This window comes from Heliangelus exortis, chromosome 3 (assembly GCF_036169615.1).
Source record: "Heliangelus exortis chromosome 3, bHelExo1.hap1, whole genome shotgun sequence".
NCBI classification, from domain to species: domain Eukaryota; kingdom Metazoa; phylum Chordata; class Aves; order Apodiformes; family Trochilidae; genus Heliangelus; species Heliangelus exortis.
In genome coordinates this window covers 104,858,779-104,875,308 of record NC_092424.1, presented here as the reverse complement: position 1 = coordinate 104,875,308, position 16,530 = coordinate 104,858,779, and the positions used below count along the sequence as shown (strand labels likewise).

Below are 16,530 nucleotides of genomic sequence, written 5' to 3'. Positions count from 1 at the left end.
CTCTTATCACCCCAAAGTCTGCATTATTATTGTCTGGCAATTTTACTCCAGTCCCAAGTCACTTCTGTACCCCAATGGGTATTCATAAGAAGACAAAACTTAGGGTGGTCTTCTCTTCTCCCATCCATTCTATACCTTTCCCTTGTGCTGCCATGGGGAATGGGAGAGGTACAGCTTCTCTCAGGCTGCCTGTTGAAGGGAAAAAGGGGGAGGGAAAAGAGCCATTAACCCAGATGTAGAAAGAGTGGAGCCACCAGGTGCTGTTGAACTGCTGCTCTTTAAAATCCTATGGGAACAGGTCTGTGATCAAGCAGAAAAGCTATGGCTCTTACCTAGGAATTTAGCCAGGACATGCTACCTTCAGATGGTGGTAAAATTTCTAATGCTCATGGGCACCATTTTTGTTTCCTAGGAGCTAAATTTCTTCAGTTAGTGATGCATTAGCACCTGGTGCTCTCTGAGCACTGGTTAGCACAGTTCAGACTTATGTGAGTAAGCTGCACATCCCCAGTTGGAAGGGACCTCTAGAGATCATCTAGTCCAAATGTGAATATATGTTCCAGAATACATAGTATAATTAATCAACCATTTTTTCAACAGAAGTCACAATATTGAAAAAAGCTCATAGTTTTCTAAGTGAAACCAGAGAGCTGTTCTCTTCCTCCAGCAAGAATTCCCCTTGCAAAGTCCAGAGTTAGTCTGTTTAAATGTTCACAATTTGCTGAGGGAAAGAACTCTTCTTTTTTTTTTCTTTAGTGTGTGGCAACCAAAAGCTAATAAAGTTTTTCCTGAGAGCTGGAGAATGTATAACAGCTCTCCAAAGCAATAAATAGCTGTTTGGTCTCTGACTAAAAACAGCTCAGAAAAATGCATCCAATTTTCTAAAGCAATCGCAAGCAAATGTCCACAAACTCAGCCCTGGAGGCTGCACACAGACCTTGGCTTAGGCAGGGAATTATTTCTGCACAGTGAAATGCTTCTTGGAAACATGGGGCTCAAAGAAGAACAGGGGACTAATCCTGAAGGATGGCTGGATGGGGCGCCTCCTTTTTTTCCATTCAGCAGGATCCATGTAAGCCAGATTCCACATCAGTTTATACCAACGCGGTTCACTCCAGGGATGTGGAGTCTTGCTGCTGAGGTTTTTTGGTTTTTTTTTAGTTTGCTCTAGAAAGTTAGCAACCAGACTGTTACCAGCAAGTTTTCTGGAATCCAGTACCAGGTTTTAGACCTGGACTGGAATAACTCATATATTCCCAAGTTTTGGTAGCATAAGAGACAAAGCTACCTTTTCATTTGCCTGACAAACCTCAACAGAAGGTATTTGCAAGTTTTCCCTATATCCATCTGTAGACCAGATCCTGCCCAACAGGACATCTGCAGAGGTTTCTTTTTATGGGCTCAGATGTATTTCTCTCTCAGGGTAAGGACCACCATGACCCCTCACTGTGTTTGACTTAGCAGAGAGAAGATTTCTTGAATTTATTGGGCAGTTTTCTAGTCAAGTTAAAATCCTTTTTACTATTAGGAGGACATGGAGACAGCAAGACTTTTCTTACTGTAATCACAAACCAATCCAGGATCATTGGCAACAGCAGCCAGTTGTGCTGTATCCATTATGCCAGGTATAATTCCCTTCCTCTAAGAAGAAAAGAACCATGTGGTGAGATGCCAGGCTTGTGTCTGGGCATGCCAGTGGATAATTTAACCTCTGCTTAAAGCCTGTGATAGTCAGGGCATAAGGTCCTTCTGATTATATCTTTGACGTCTGCCCTGGCTCTGAAGATAAGATTTGATGTGGACTTGTTGAGTAACTCAGGTGAGCTTCAGAGTCACTAATGTGCTGGCAAATGCTTTCTGCCTTGCAGACTTTTTTTTCCGGTCACAGAGCAAGAGTGCAGCAAAAAATATAAAGAGAGACCAAACTCTTTTGCTCCAGAGAACTTTTCTCTACTCTTCCTTTAAGGCCACATATCAAGGGCTCCAGCTCTTAACTCACTGCACTCTTTCCACAGTGACCAAGCTGATGCCTTATTACACCTTGGAGCCTCTAGAACAGGAAACAACTCCTATCCCAGATAGACAGTAGCATCAGATCAGATCAAATTTGACCCCCTGCTCTGACCATTCCAGAAAGCCTGTTACTTATTTCTTTTCCTTCCTAGAAGCAGAGGCTGAACAACAGCTGATTAGATTTCTGTAAATTACATAACCAGGACCTGTACACAAAATTTTTTCCAACTATTTGTACCACTCGGTGCTAGCTTTAAAATTTTATGGGAATACTCAAGCTCATCAGGTGCTATTAAGTCCTGGATGAGAGTTGAACACAAAGGATCATGGCATGAATTGAGTAAAATAGTGAATTTCATGAACTCTGTGTTTCATCTCTCCTGTTATACCCACCTATTTAAAAATCTTTGTGACTACACACCAAAGGCAATTTTCCAAGAAGGTACTCAGGGCTTGCCTGTTTCACTGTTATCTCCATGAAGGTGCCACCCACCAAAGCTGTGGCTGCTCCAGCCTTTGTCAGAAGTGCAAAAAGGATGGCTCAGCCCATAGCAAGCAACAAAGCCCTTGCTTGAATGACCCCTTACTGTCCTCCTTTTCTCACAGAAGGGGAGATGCTGGGTGCAATCAATTTCTCCACTGAACTAAGCAGAAGCCATGAGAAGAGGAAGCTCTGAGTTTTAATTTTTTATTTTTTTTTAGTTTAGTTTAAATTGCAGTAACATGGCTAAAGGTAGCTGAGCCCAGGTCAAAGCACAGGGTGCCCAAATGCATCAGGGCTGCCACACAGCACCAGCTGCTGTTGCCAACAGGCCAGAGGGCTGAGCAGCAGGAGAGAGGGTTCTGGTGGTGACCAACATACTAAATATATAAATGCTAAGTATTGGCAGGAAATGTTCTAGTGACAGATACAGACTTTCCTCCTGCAGAGCCTTGCCAGGGTGGTTTTGGATGGCAGCACACTCAAATTTGGACTCTGCTGCCCTGACCTCACAGCCCCTCTGTTGTTCAGTTGAAAGATTAGCTGCAGGTTTGCTTCTCTGTGCTGTCACAGACCCCACTCTCACACACCTCTCATGGATGGTTTTAGCTCTCTTTTTTCCCTGCCCCCCTGTGCTGTGTCCTGGAGTATGGAAATGGTGTCTGTAGAACAGGCAGGCTCAGAGCTGCAGGAAATGTCTGTAGGATAAAAGAAGAAAAGAGTGGCTGCAAGTCTCATCACGTTCTTCACCTGTCCTAAACAAAGTGAGCTGCCCTATGTATACTTTAATGTCCTAATTGCTTCACTTTATGATATGTTCTGTTACATGTGAGTAACTCATTGCTCCTGCAAGGATGGGGAAATAATACTTTTGCAGAGGGTCATTTGTTTTTTCTTGTTTCACATGCTTCAGGTCTTGTTTTGGTTTTCCTGTCCTTATGAAATGAAGATTGCAAAACCCTGGTAATGTGAAATTCACTGGTGACATTGCCATTAACACCCTATTTACTCAGTGTTCTGCTGCTTCAGAACTAATGCTAAAAAACCAGCATGTGTCAGTCCTCCTCAAATATAATGCATCCTCATTAATATAAAATTAATAATCTCACTAAAGTGTTGAAAATTCTATATTTTTAAGACACCTTTTAGTTATTTGGATTTTGCCATTTATTTTTTTGAGGCTTCTGAGTTTGTTCATGCCATTTATCAAAATGATGCATGAGGATTTCAAAAGTTATGATGAAAGTATTAAGCTGAGAGAGCAAGTCTTCTATTAAAGAAAAGAGAAGTTACTGTGAAATAAGCTCTTTGATCACCTTTAAGTTATCCCTCTGCGATACCTGGAAAATCACAGGGTTTTTTCTTTTCTTAGAACAACTAATCTAAGGCTCCCAGTCCATTGCTAGCCTACAGAAATTTGGACTTTAAGCCAAACACTTAACACATGGGACTGATAATAGAAACAGGTGATAAAACTGGAACTTGAACTGCTGCCTTACTCCACAGTATAGAACTAAGGTTAGACTGTACTCATCTTTAAAATCAGCCTGCCCATAAGCCTCTGGACATCACAGGCAGATTCAGCTGGGGTAGGTAATAGGGCTCCTGACTTTATTATTACATTCTGCCTTTTCTAAATCCATGACAAGCACATAAGTGAAAAAAGCTGACATTTCCTTAGCAGCTTTAAAACACTATGTACTTTGAGTGTTGACTGGTTGCCATGGCAAGAAGGCATCTTGTGATAGCAAAGATGAAACAACAACCTTGGCCAAGAGTGTGGGGTGGGAAGGTCCTGTGTGTGCAGCAGGATGGAGGTTTTGCCACTTCAGGTATGGTTAAGCTGGCTGGGACTTTGGGTCCAGCTGCCTCCTTTTAGTAGCTCCACCTTAGACAGAAGCACATCAAGGGTAAATGAAGCATCTTTTAATTGTTTTTCAAACCATTCCTAAATCATGGGTTGAATACCATGCTCATCTCCCCCATCTTTAGGTTGTTTATAATGCACATCTCTCTTTCTGAGCTACACAGCAAAGGCAGCCTTTGAAAACACTGACAGGAAGAGGTGTTTAACCCAGTTTAGCAACACCTCTTTCCTTCCACTCACTATAAAGGGAGACCAGGGATTAGTTCTGATTAAACCATCCATGCTATTGGTATTTACTTTCAGGCAGATTAATCCTGCCTCATAAATTTTACCACATCCTCAGATTTTGCTGGAAGATGTTACATCTTTGTATTTATGTATATGAGTGTGTGCTTGCAGGTTTCCCTTGAATGGGAAGAGGCTACAATTAATAAAGATATAATGACACAAAAATGCACTGAACTGGAAGCACTTGAAAGAGCTGATTCACATTTCACTGGCAGGTATTCCAGCAAATATCAAGCTTAGTGGTTTCTGAAGGTTAGTTTGATTTAAATATATGCCTGATATTGTATTTGTGATACTCCAGGGAGCATGAAGCCCTTTTCTTTTTCATTTTCTTCTCTTATTTTGGCAGTATCAATTTGATTTTCTAAGGAAAAATATCAAATTCTGCTTTGAAGCAGTCAAGAATACCAAATTCTTCTTGATACATTAAGATCATATTCAATTCTGCTTTTTCTCAATGAGAGCTGAAAAAAAGGAGCATGTAGTCAGCAAATCTGACGGATCTTAGCTCCTGGTGGAAAGGTCAGGTAAAGTTCAGCTCCTTTATAACAGACCAGCTATTCAGGTCTTTAATCGTTTGTCCTGTAGACTAGCAGAATACATAATGCTCAAAAATTACATTAAACCTTTGCTTTTTGAACAACAACTCCCCTTTTGATCTCTCTGCAGCCCTGAGTGTTATAGCCTATTATCCAATTTGAATCACAGATGAGTGTTGCACTTTTTAGATGCCTGCTAAATAACCTGCCACTTTGTTCTGACTGCAGGCAGACACACCGTCTGTGCAGAAAATTGAGGCAGATAAGGGAAAAAGCATCACATCCCATTCCCAGAAACCAGCCTAGACAAGCAATGTGCATATTGTTTTAATAAGTATGTTTTGAAATGTTGAGAAACCATTGATCTTAATCTCAAGAGCTGCCTTTAGCCTCCTTTCATGTACTTTGCAGCAGCTACCTCAGAAGTCCACCACCACGAGACACCCTCGGCATGACAACGTCTCAGCTGAGCAGCAGCCCACATGCAGAAGGAACTAAGATAAGCACCTCCCAGCAACTGACCATGTAAATACAAAATAGAGAAGGCTTTTGTTTGTGTTAGTCAGAGCAGATCAGAAAAAAAAGTCCGGGAGAGAAAAGGCAGGACTCTTCCCAAGTGATTTTGAATGCTGAGATTTATTGGCTCCTGTAATTATCACCCTGAAAACTGGAAATCCAGCTGCTGGACTCGTAGGACACAGCATGCAGTCTGGCACTAAGCCTACTGTGTTAGCAGAGGATTGTCTAATGATCTAATTCAATTTGGGGAGGTTTTCAAATCACCTGGTTGTGTCCTAGCATAGTATTGCCAAGCCTTCCTTCAGTGATGAAGTTTCCTGCAGAAATATCTCTAAGATGGATCTTTAGAGAAGTTCTAGGGGATCATTGGAGCAACAGCCTTCACAATGGAAAAGAAAGACCAACCAAAGAGGAGTCGGGCCCATCACCCTCTGAGTTTTCAAAAGCAGAAAATGTTGTTCTCTGGTTGGTTCTGTCTCTTTGTGCCTTTCTGCGTTCTTATGTTTCTCAAGTTCAGAAGCTGACAGTCAGTTCCTCTCTTAGCTTCCTGTTCCTTTGCTAATTTAACTTTTGGCATTACATGTAACCCTAACCACAGTGGAATTTACAGCAGGCCTGGTAGGATCAAGCTCCACGTTCCAGGGCAGAGAAGTCTGAGGCTCAGAAGCTCAGTGAGATTTGTCCCAAAGCAGTACAGTCCCTGCACCCTCACAGACAGGGAACAAGCAGTACAGAAAAAACAAGGAGTGGACGTGAGGCTGTGCCAGGCTCTGATTGAAAACCTTCACTTCTCCAGACCTCCAGAGAGTCTTTCAAAGGACACAGACATCAAGCATAGATATTGCCTGAACTGTACATGGACCATATATCCCAGAAACATGACAAATACTTTGGACCAGGGTTATCTTGCTATCTGTGTGCTGAAGAGTCACTAATATCATAGGAGAAAGAAAACCATTCAGAAGCAAAAAATGCCCTTAAATGACACATTTAAGGGCAGCAACACAGCCCAGCCTTAGCTATTTTAAATGAGTGTCTCATCTTTTGAGCAGAAGCAGTAGGATAAGGATACAGAAGACTTTCAGCACAAGAGGACTGTTTTCTACTTGAGATATGAATGATTAAATAATAAATGTGGCCTGAGGATTCATATTTATAGCCTGTCTCATGGGAGCTTTGAGCACTTCATACCTTTGAAACAATCCAGCAGTGTCTGTGAGAGGTTTTAAGTGAGCTCCACTGGGCTGATCAGATGTCCAGACTGCGGGTGAAACACTTCAGCCCAGGCAGTGCCTGGAAAGATGCCCCTTCCCAAGAGCACCAAACTTGTTCTGAAGACATTTCCTTGTGCAAACCAACCTCCATCCACAGCTGAACCTGCTCACCTCATGCCTGCTCTGGGGCTTGTTGCTGCTTCCCACTGCCACACAGTTCAGCTGGACAGCCACCTACCCTGGCCTAAGTCTATTTTCAAGGTGACCACATCCTCTCCATACATTGAGGTGCTGACTTCCAAAAAAAGTCATCCCTGTGCATTACTTACTTCTTCTTTTGTTGTTCTTCTTTACACCTTTGCACGAAAGTTGATTGAAATATCATATGTTTGCACAGCACGTGAGGGAAAGAAGGAAGTTTAACACTAATGCAAAGATCAAGCAACCATTTTATCTTCACAAAACTCCTGGCAGTTTCTTGTTACTCTCCCACAAGTTCCCTGGCAGGAGCTAAATAAATGGTAAATGTCAGAAACTTCATTGTGGAAACCCATCTCTTAAAAAGGGTTACAAATATGCTGTTTGTTTCCCAGCTCATCTGATTTCACTCATTTGTGAGCAGGGTATGTACATGCTGCTATAGATGTATCTGAGTCCATGTCAGGTATTAGTTTTGAGCCATTTCAGGAGGAAAGGCATCAGAGTTACAGTCACCTGATGTACCACTGAGATGACCTTGCAGTCATCTAGAAATGTTTGCTATCAGCACATGATATCATCTTCTCTAACATCTGATAAGGTGTTGATTTTAAGATCTGCATGTTATCTCACCTAGCTTCAAATCCAATGTATTACAGATTTACTTAAGCAGTTTATTGCAGTAATGAAAGTCAAATGTCTTTCATAAGCAACTTTCTTAAGACATAATACAGCTATTTCTATTAAATTAATACTTTTATGTGATTTGCTGATGTGAAAAATTCTCTTGTGAGGTCTCCCAGGACTCTGACTTTTGTTTACTTGTAAATGTCATATATCACTGCTAAAAGCTATATAAAAATAAAAAAAAAAAAAAATCTTCAATATAGGAAATACAATAAAGGGCACAAAGGAGGCACATGCTTAGCCCAGGGACACAGCACCCTCCAGGGCAGAATAAAAATAAGCCCAGATTCTGCATGGATAGCCCAGGAGCATCTCCACAGCCAGACAGATTTGTCAAGACAATTTGCTCTTCTCTGATACAACCCAGCCTGGTGAGAAATGAAACTGAGAGCTCCTGGGGGCTGGGGATGGGTGTCCATGGTGAGGTCCCCATGGCAAAGGGAATAAGTGCACCCCAGGGGGCTGCAGCCATGAGCACCTCTGCTGATGTGCTGATACCCCTGAGGAACTGCAGCCATGGTGGGCCCATGATGTTGTAGGAACACTGAAGGACTATGGCTACAGGTGACCCAACATAAGGAGACCCCCAAGGCACTGCAGCCTTAGATGACCCACACCATCACGTGGACACTAAAAAATAGCTCCACGAATATGAGTTGGAAGCAAAGAGCAGCAGGGCAAAACCTGAAGAAGCATACGGAGGCAGAGAAAATGAATAGGCAAAAAGCAGCAGCAAGAAACAGTTCTACACATGGCCCCAAACTCTTATGCCAACAGAGAAATTTGGACAGGTTAACCATTACATGGAGTGAAAGTCAGGGAAGTTGAGGCTAGGAAGGGGGGGTGATAGGTGTTTGATTTTAAGGTGAGTCAGAGGAAGGAGGGCAAAAGCTGTTTGTGTCTTTCTCTGGTCAATACACTAATCAGTCATCAGAAATTTGTGTTGTTTGGAAATACATTAGTTAAAATTTGTGCAAGTCGAGCCTGTTTTGCCCACAGCTTCCCTTTCTATAAGAATCAGTCTGCTCAAAGCTTTTATCAAGGAGCTTCCCTTGCACACCAGCTGTCTCTCCTCAAAGCAGCAGCCCCAGAGCATTGCCAGGAATACCTCTTGGCAGGGACAACACAGAGACAGAGTTTATACCAACAGACTTGTTTGGGAGGCAGAGTATTTTGCTAAGGTTTGTCAGGAGGCCATAGGAATAACAGGCTTCTCCACTACAGCTCTTCTCTAGCGAAGCCTGTCTGATGGAAGCCTGATTTTCAGCTTTTTTTAAGATGCACAGGATTGCAATTACATTTAAGATCATAAACCTAGGGAAATTCTTCAGCAAAGTGGGATATGTGCATACCTATCTGCATTCCAGTTTGCATGGGAAGGACTAGCAACTCTATACTTTTTTCCTGCTTAGAATGAACAGGTTATAATCTTCATTAATTCAATTTTTCTTTGAGTTGCTGCCTATGACCACATCCTCTCTCCCTGTGGCCCAGCACCTGACTCTCTTCCCAAGCAGGCTACACAATGTGTCTTAATTCCTTTCCTACTGATAAAATGTGTTGGGTTTCCTACTTCAGACCCAGCTAGTGATACCAGCTGCTATCAATGCTGATTTAGTAATGAGAATCAAGTTTTCTAATACTTCCTGACTGTAAACACAGTTTCCCTGACTGTTCTGCAGCACACAGCTAGAGATTGTTCTCTCAGCAAACACCTCTGCTAGCAAATTGCCTGCCCAGATTTCTGTGGGCAAAAAGCCCAAAGATGAGTGTAAGTTAGGGCAAATGTGTTTAAAATTTGAAATATGTTTACTTTTATCTTTCCCAATATTTGTCCAGCTATCTAACCTTCCTAAAAACTTGCCCACTGAAAATCTCCATGCCAAATATTCCTAAGCAAAGCTGGAGGAGTGTTTTTTCAATCATGTAACCTCCACTGTTACACACACCCCAAAAACATGGTTGAACAAAGTAATATCTCTAAATTTTGCCTTGTGGTAAAATAAATAAATACCTCCCAAAAATCTAAAATGTCTTTTGTCAAAGAAAACATTCCTCCCCCAATTCTAAGCCTGAGTCATGGTATCATTCAGGCTATGAGATTTATCCATAGTTTTAGTTAGTACTGAAGTTATTAATGAGGAGCTGTGAAACAACTGCACAATCAAAAAGACATCTAAGAGGGAACTGTCAGTTTGCTGCCTGCAACAGCCCCTGCAGTAGCATGGCACCATACACTTGACAAACTTTTGCCTAGAAGGGCTTCAGTCAATGAGAAAGTTAAGTGTTTCTCCAGTAAATGCTGGGGTAGATGCACAACTTTGGTCAGAATGTGAAGTTAATAAATCGCATAGGCTGGTGGGTATCTGAAGGTGAGGAGCAAGGAGCAGAAGGGGATCTGCAGGGTGCCAGGGCTCATCCCATGACCCCAGACAGGGAGCCAGGCATTCAGCTACAGATATCAGGCACCACCCTAAGGGTTGGGGAAACCAGAAGGGACCTGACAGGTCGAGCAGGCAGTTCATGGGCTCTCAAAGGGGCAGCACAGGCCAGGACCTGGGATTTGTCCCTTCCCAGTGAGGGGCCAGAGGTTTTTCATGGCCCTGCATTGGGCCGGGTCTGGGGATGGGTTGGGCTGGCCTTGGCCCAGCTGTGCTGAACTTGGTCCAGCCCTTGGTGGCTGTTGTCCAGTGTTGAGGTGACTGTCACCTCCCACGGTTCAGCTCAGCTTGGGGAGGGTCAGTTGCCCCCCTGGTCACTGCATCACAAACGTGGCCATAGGGACTGCTGGCAACACCAGAGGTGGTGAAGGACTCGGGCCATGTCGTGCTTGCATCACAGTCACGGGTGGGGTATGAAATTTGCACTTTGCCTGCAAGATGCCAGGAGAAGAGGGAGGCTCCTGAGCTGGGAAGCAAGGGGGCTGCTGGCTGGGTCTGGCTGCTCCTCCTCAAGCCTCTCCTCAAGGGCACGTTTCAGGCACCTCTGCCATGCCCAGGGAAGTGAGCTGGTTCCCCAGCTCAGCAGCCTTCGTCACCTTCTTTGCCTTCCTGGGGTTGCTGGTGGTGATGGTGGTGGTTGGCTACTGCCTCGTTGTGATGGTGGCCAAGGCCCAGGTAGGAGTCAGCGCTGATGCTGAGCCCTGGCTGGCAGGGTGGGGGTCAGCAGGGGCCCAGCAGCAGCCCCAGGGCTGGGCTGGAGTGGCCCTGCCTGGCAGGGGAGGCCATTTCCCAGCCCAGCCCTGGACAGCTTGGGCCAGGAGGCTGGGGGCAGGCACAGGGCTGGCCCTGGCGGGCTCGGGTTCTTTGCTGGTGCCTCGGAGGCTCCTGGGGATGTTCCCCTCTCACCCGCTGCTTTCCCTGCCTGTGTAGGATGGGAGGCCAAAGGATCAACAGTGCAGGGACAACAAGGGGAAGGCCAGAGCTGGGCAGCCCTGGGGCAAAGGCCATCTGCTGGGACTGCTTCCTCTGCCTGAAGACTTTGCCTTCCTGGACCCTTCGGAGCCCTTGAAGACTCAGTAAGTGACTCCATTCCCCCTGGGGCATCACAGTCCCCACTGGTGTCCCCTCACCAAGAGAGATCCCACTCATGCTTCCCTCTGTCCCTTTGCAGTGACCCCACACACCTGGAGATGGATGGTGTCCATGAAATAGTCCATGAGTTCAACAGGACCATTGAGGACCTAATAAGACACCTGAAAATGTGAGGGAATGGGGACAGGCATGAGGATCATGGCTCAGGGCAATGGCTTTGAGAGGGCATGAGGAAATTGATGGGTCTAAAACATGAGGAATGATGCCCTCACAGAGGCAGTGACCTCCATGGTGCAGAGCTGACAGTGTGTCCTCCTTTTCCTAGGGCAGAGAGAGATGCTGTGCCCTGCAGGCAGAGAGGGGGCCTCAGGCACACACTGGGTGGGTCCCCATGGCAATGATGCTGTCTGCTGCCTCCTCCGGGGCAGGAAGGAGAGCCCCAGGGTACTCAGGAGGACTGGGCTTAATCTTCCCTTCCTCTTCTCATACAGGTCCAACTGCAAGACACCCGAGGGCAGCAACATCTCCTTGACTCACATCATGACCAGTGAAGTCAGGTCCTCTTCAAATGTCCTTCACTCCCCTTCAGAAGAGCTCCCCACTTCCACCATGACAAGTGAAGGCAGCTCCTCTGCAGAGGTGTCTCTGACCCCTCTGAATGAAGATGACTCCTGGACTACCATCACAGACAGTGACACCAGCTGCTCTTCACAGGCAACTCTTCTGGAGGGAGCAGACATGGCTGATGACACCAGCATCCAGCCTGGCCTGGGGCATCCCAGGACCAACTTGGTAGAACAGCCTGGCCCAGATACTCTCCCACTCAGAGAGGAAGAATTGCTCAGCTGCCTTGAGCCTGATACTATGCAGCAGCACCAGCAGGATACTGAGATTCACCAGAGTGCTCCCACTTCACCTCTAGAGGTGCTCAGTGTCCTCTCCAGGGAAACAGAAACACCTTTCCCATACCACAAAGGCCAAGAGACCTTGGAGGGCACCATCCCAGAAATCAAACTGCTGCGGGAACTGGGTCTGCTCGATGATGTGGATGAGGCACAGAATGTTCCAGCCTCAGCTCCTCCAACACCCCAGCTGCCAAAAAAGTGTGATGTGGTTGTGGTTCCCATCGTGCAAGACCTGCCCTTCCTGGATGAGGCTGTAAGAATGGAACTTGAGGCCCACATTGTCAAAATGAAGATACAGAAGCGCCATGGGCTGCACATGAGCATGCTGCAGTGTGAGCAGTGTCTTTGAAGACATTTTGGGATAAAAAGCCTCTCACAGCCTTTCCCTCCCCAGAGGCACCATGGGCAGCCCTGGCACTGCCCCTTCCAGCACCCTCAGTCAACTGGCTGTGTGGTCCTTCCTCTCCGGACAGGCAGAGCTGGCAGTGTTACAAAGTGGTGAATATTTTTTTGTTACAGAATATACTAAGTTTGTAAGGGTTTGGTTTTGTTTTTTTAATATTTTCTGAGCTAATGTATCTAATCTAAAGGAAAATAAAAAGTACAGGTCCAGACTTGAGGGCCTAGCAGTCTGTCTATGACTTGAGTCATTTAAAGATAAAATCCACTCTAGTAGGCAGAAGCTATAACTTCCATCTTCTTATTGGAATTACATCCAATGGTGCTGCACCCTGGTGTGAGAGTTGTCTCTGTCCCACAGTGCCATTTGCAGAAGCAAAAGACTCAGATCAAAACCTTTCAACCAAGTCTCAGAGTCTGCAAAGCATTTATTTCTAGCACAGTAGTCTTGATTTTGGTGAGCTGTTGGTATAAGAAAGGTTTGAGTGTGTGAAAAGGGAAAAAGAAATAAGTCCTTAAAGACTTTGTCTGAAGCAACCTGGGAGTGTTCCTCCATGCTGTGAGCAACCAGCACCCAATCTTCTGAAGTAACTGTTCTGAAAGGATTATAAGTCTCCATAATTAGGTCTTTCACATATAAAAATCCAAAGTACAGTCTTCCAGTTTTAAACAGTTCTTGCCTGTATTCACCCTGCTGCCTGGGTTTTGTGTTGCTCTGCCTTGTGTCTGTGGAGGCTGTGTCATTATCCACCCACATCAGCAAAAATTTGCTTGGGCCTGAACCTTATTTTTGTTTTAGTTCAGTTTCTGACACCTCACTCCCACTTCTGCCCTCCAGAACAACTCCCAGAGAGGGTGAGTCACTTCACAGGCTTGAGAAGACAGAAATGAGAAGCTCGTGCTGGCTCCAGCACCTTTCCTAGAACTGTGCTGTCCGCAGGCATACACAGGTGAATCCCCTTTGGCACTGCAGTCAGCAGAGAGACCTTGCCTTGTCTCTGACTGGGGTGCCCAAAGGCTTTGCAGAAGTTTATAGAACCATAAACTGGTTTGGGATGGAAAGGACCTTAAAGATCATCTTGTTCCAACCTCGTTCTCATCAGCAGGGACAAACCCCACTTGACCAGGTTGCTCCAAGCCCCATCCAACCTGGCCTTGAACTCTTACAGGGACGGGGCATCCACAGATTCCCTGGCAACCTGTGCCAGCATCTCAACACCCTCACACTAAAGAATTTCTTCCTAATAAGAAGTAAAAGACACTTTTTTTGCCAATTCCCTTCTCTGATGCAGACATGCCCCTTGATGGCAGTTGTGCCTCCTGTAACTTTGCCTCTGCCAGTGCCGGCTCTGTCCCCACCTCCTCAGCACCCTTTGGACAGCTGCTCTTCCCTGGCACCGTCTGGGCTCACTCCCAGCTCAGGGAGGCTCAGGAAAAGGCCCATTTGGGGATCAATTTTCACCTCTGCTGCGGATGTGCCTGCAGCCAAGCTCTTTGCCTCTGTGAGTGATATTTCAGCCTTGAATGTTTTCTCCAACTTCCCCTGCATGCATACTCAAACACAGACCCCATTCCCTCTTCCATTCCCCCTTACAATAAGGTGCAACTGCAAAGAGGAAGGCATAAGCCTGTGGGGATGGGCAGCAGGCAAAGTGGCAGCTGATGGCTGCAGAAGTTGTTGGTGCTTTCTGCTCTCTTTCACAGAGCTCCTTTACCTGAGCTTGCTCTGTCTCCATCCTCCATCTCTGCCCTAGGAGTCTCCTCCCTGCCTTGCTCTGCATTTGCTCTCCTGGCAGCATGATAATCACAGAGAAGTCCCAGGGCACGAGTACAGGGGAAGGTGGTGATAGTGTTCTTGACCACCTCTAAGCCCCTGGCACTGCCAAAAGATTGTGAGGAGGCCTCTGCGTGGCATCTGCCTGCTTGGAATTTGCTGGGGACAGAGAAGGCAGAGAGCTGGGAGATGACAGATAGCTCCAAAAATAGAAGTAAGCTGATTTTAGAGTTTTTTTAAAGATTGGAGAGAGATAGCGATAAGGTCTAAACACAATCTGCCATTTGAAGGAGAGCTCATGTTCAAAGCAGGAGACTTTTGGACAATTCAGTGGCAGATAATCACGACTCTCACCCTTGACACACAAGTTGTTGATGTCTCTGTCTGAGCTCCAGGGTGTTTCAAAGGGGTGTGAGAATTTAAATGCCTTAAACACACATGGAAATGAGAATTATGCACAGAGAAGAGAACTAAGGCTAGCCTCATGTCTTACTGTGCATGCAAGGTTTGTCTAGTGATGGATAATTGTCAGAATTTTTAGAATTATGGTTTGGAAAAGCATAGGAGGTCTGGACATGTCTGATTTCTCTCTTTGCAAATGAATGCTGGCAGCCTCACACAGCTGAGCTTTCCTGCTGAGTCCTCTAGTGCTACTGTGGGTTTTCCTGACTGGAAATGCCATGAGTGAAACCTCTCTTGTGTGAACATGGTGGTCATGCTTGCAGTCTTAGCCAGGAAAGCAAACAGAACTGCAATGTAAATGTTATCTGACCACTTCTGAACTTCAAAAGCATTTAAGGTGAGGCTCTGATGTTGGGATATTGATATGCATTAAAAAATAGCAGCAGCTGGAAGGGCAGAGCAAAGAAGCTTCCTGTGGTTGAGGTTTTTTTCTCCAGACTGAATTTCCTGTCCCCAAGCACACCTAGCATCAAGAGAAAGGCACAATTGTGTGAAATATGGGGAAGAAAGTCAAAGATTATTCCTGGTGAGGAGTGAATAGGTGGGTACGACTACATTCCAGGACTCCTTTCACCTCAGCCCGGCACTAAACGTGCTCCAAGTATTCCATGTGTGATCCCCAAGCATCTTCTGTGCAACACGGATCTGGCCATTATATAGCATAATGCATAACCAAGGAGAAGAAACTGAAAAAAAAACACAGGGAAGTTAGGTACATGTGTTCAAATTACCACGTCAAGCTGTAACATGGCACAGATATTGAAGTTAATTATAGAAGTTTCATTTTTTAACCCACCTACTTGCTTTTTTTCTGCGCAAACTCACAATTCAGGTATTCTTTGCCCATTTAAGCATTATGCAACTTGTTAATTAAGGCAGACAGAGACTTTGTAATCCTAAATTCTTCCTGAGAGGCTGTCCCATGGCACAGGGCTTCCCTGGCCTTCTAAGACAAGCGACTGCCTTTGGCCACGTCAGGAGCAAACACTGCTCATGTCCCACAGTGAAGCTCCCTTTTACAACATTCCCATGGCAACAGGGAAACTAATCTAATATACTTGCTGTCATCTGACCCATAAGAAGCAGGAAAGTCAATTTTGTTTGAACTCAAACTTTTCTGTCTGAGTGCAAAGTCACTAAGGGATGTGTTCTTGCCAATGTATGAGTCTGGCAATTTCTGTTTGAAGAGCAGAGGTCGTGCAGTTTTCTGAGTCTGTGCTGACTGGAAGACAGCTCATCCCAGGAATGACAATCTTTAGGGCTGGTCCTCCCTTGGCACATATGTTCAGAGTCTCCTGAGAGCTCAGCTGGGGTGTTGGTGGCAGTAATTTGGTGGCAGCAGCCCAATCTGCAAACCAGGTACTGCACAACAATCTGCAGCCAGCTCCTGTTGGGAAAGTAGGTGCCCTCCTCATCCCTGCAGCAAGCAGTCTCCATTCTTGAGATAAAACACCTGGCAAAACCCATCATGTGTCACCTGCACCTACAGACAGTCCTCACATCAGCACAAATAAATCAGTGTAAATTCAGCAAGCACTTGAGTGGCATTCTGTCTGCATTCAACAGCAGAGAAGAGCTTGGGTTGGGGTAAGACTGCTCCAGCAGGTGCAGACACAGGGGATTGGTGGGCTAGGACAGCCAGCACTCCTTT

The 16,530-nt window shown here is 45.4% G+C and overlaps 1 protein-coding gene across 1 annotated transcript; it reads left to right on the top strand.

Moving 5' to 3' along the window:
* Positions 1-10,214: 10,214 nt before the first annotated feature.
* Positions 10,215-12,687, top strand: LOC139795256 (uncharacterized). Its single transcript, XM_071742018.1, has 4 exons — positions 10,215-10,922; positions 11,178-11,323; positions 11,419-11,508; positions 11,831-12,687. Exons 1-4 carry the CDS (start codon positions 10,797-10,799, stop codon positions 12,591-12,593), a joined length of 1,125 nt encoding a protein of 374 aa, XP_071598119.1. The 5' UTR covers positions 10,215-10,796; the 3' UTR covers positions 12,594-12,687.
* The last annotated feature ends 3,843 nt before the right edge of the window (positions 12,688-16,530 follow it).

Bases quoted from the DNA above. Each gene is read 5' to 3' on its own strand.
- LOC139795256 (XM_071742018.1), top strand. From the start codon at position 10,797: ATGCCCAGGGAAGTGAGCTGGTTCCCCAGCTCAGCAGCCTTCGTCACC. The intron at 10,923-11,177 runs GTAGGAGTCAGC...CTGCCTGTGTAG, and splicing joins TGATGGTGGCCAAGGCCCAG to GATGGGAGGCCAAAGGATCA. The intron at 11,509-11,830 runs GTGAGGGAATGG...CTTCTCATACAG, and splicing joins CTAATAAGACACCTGAAAAT to GTCCAACTGCAAGACACCCG.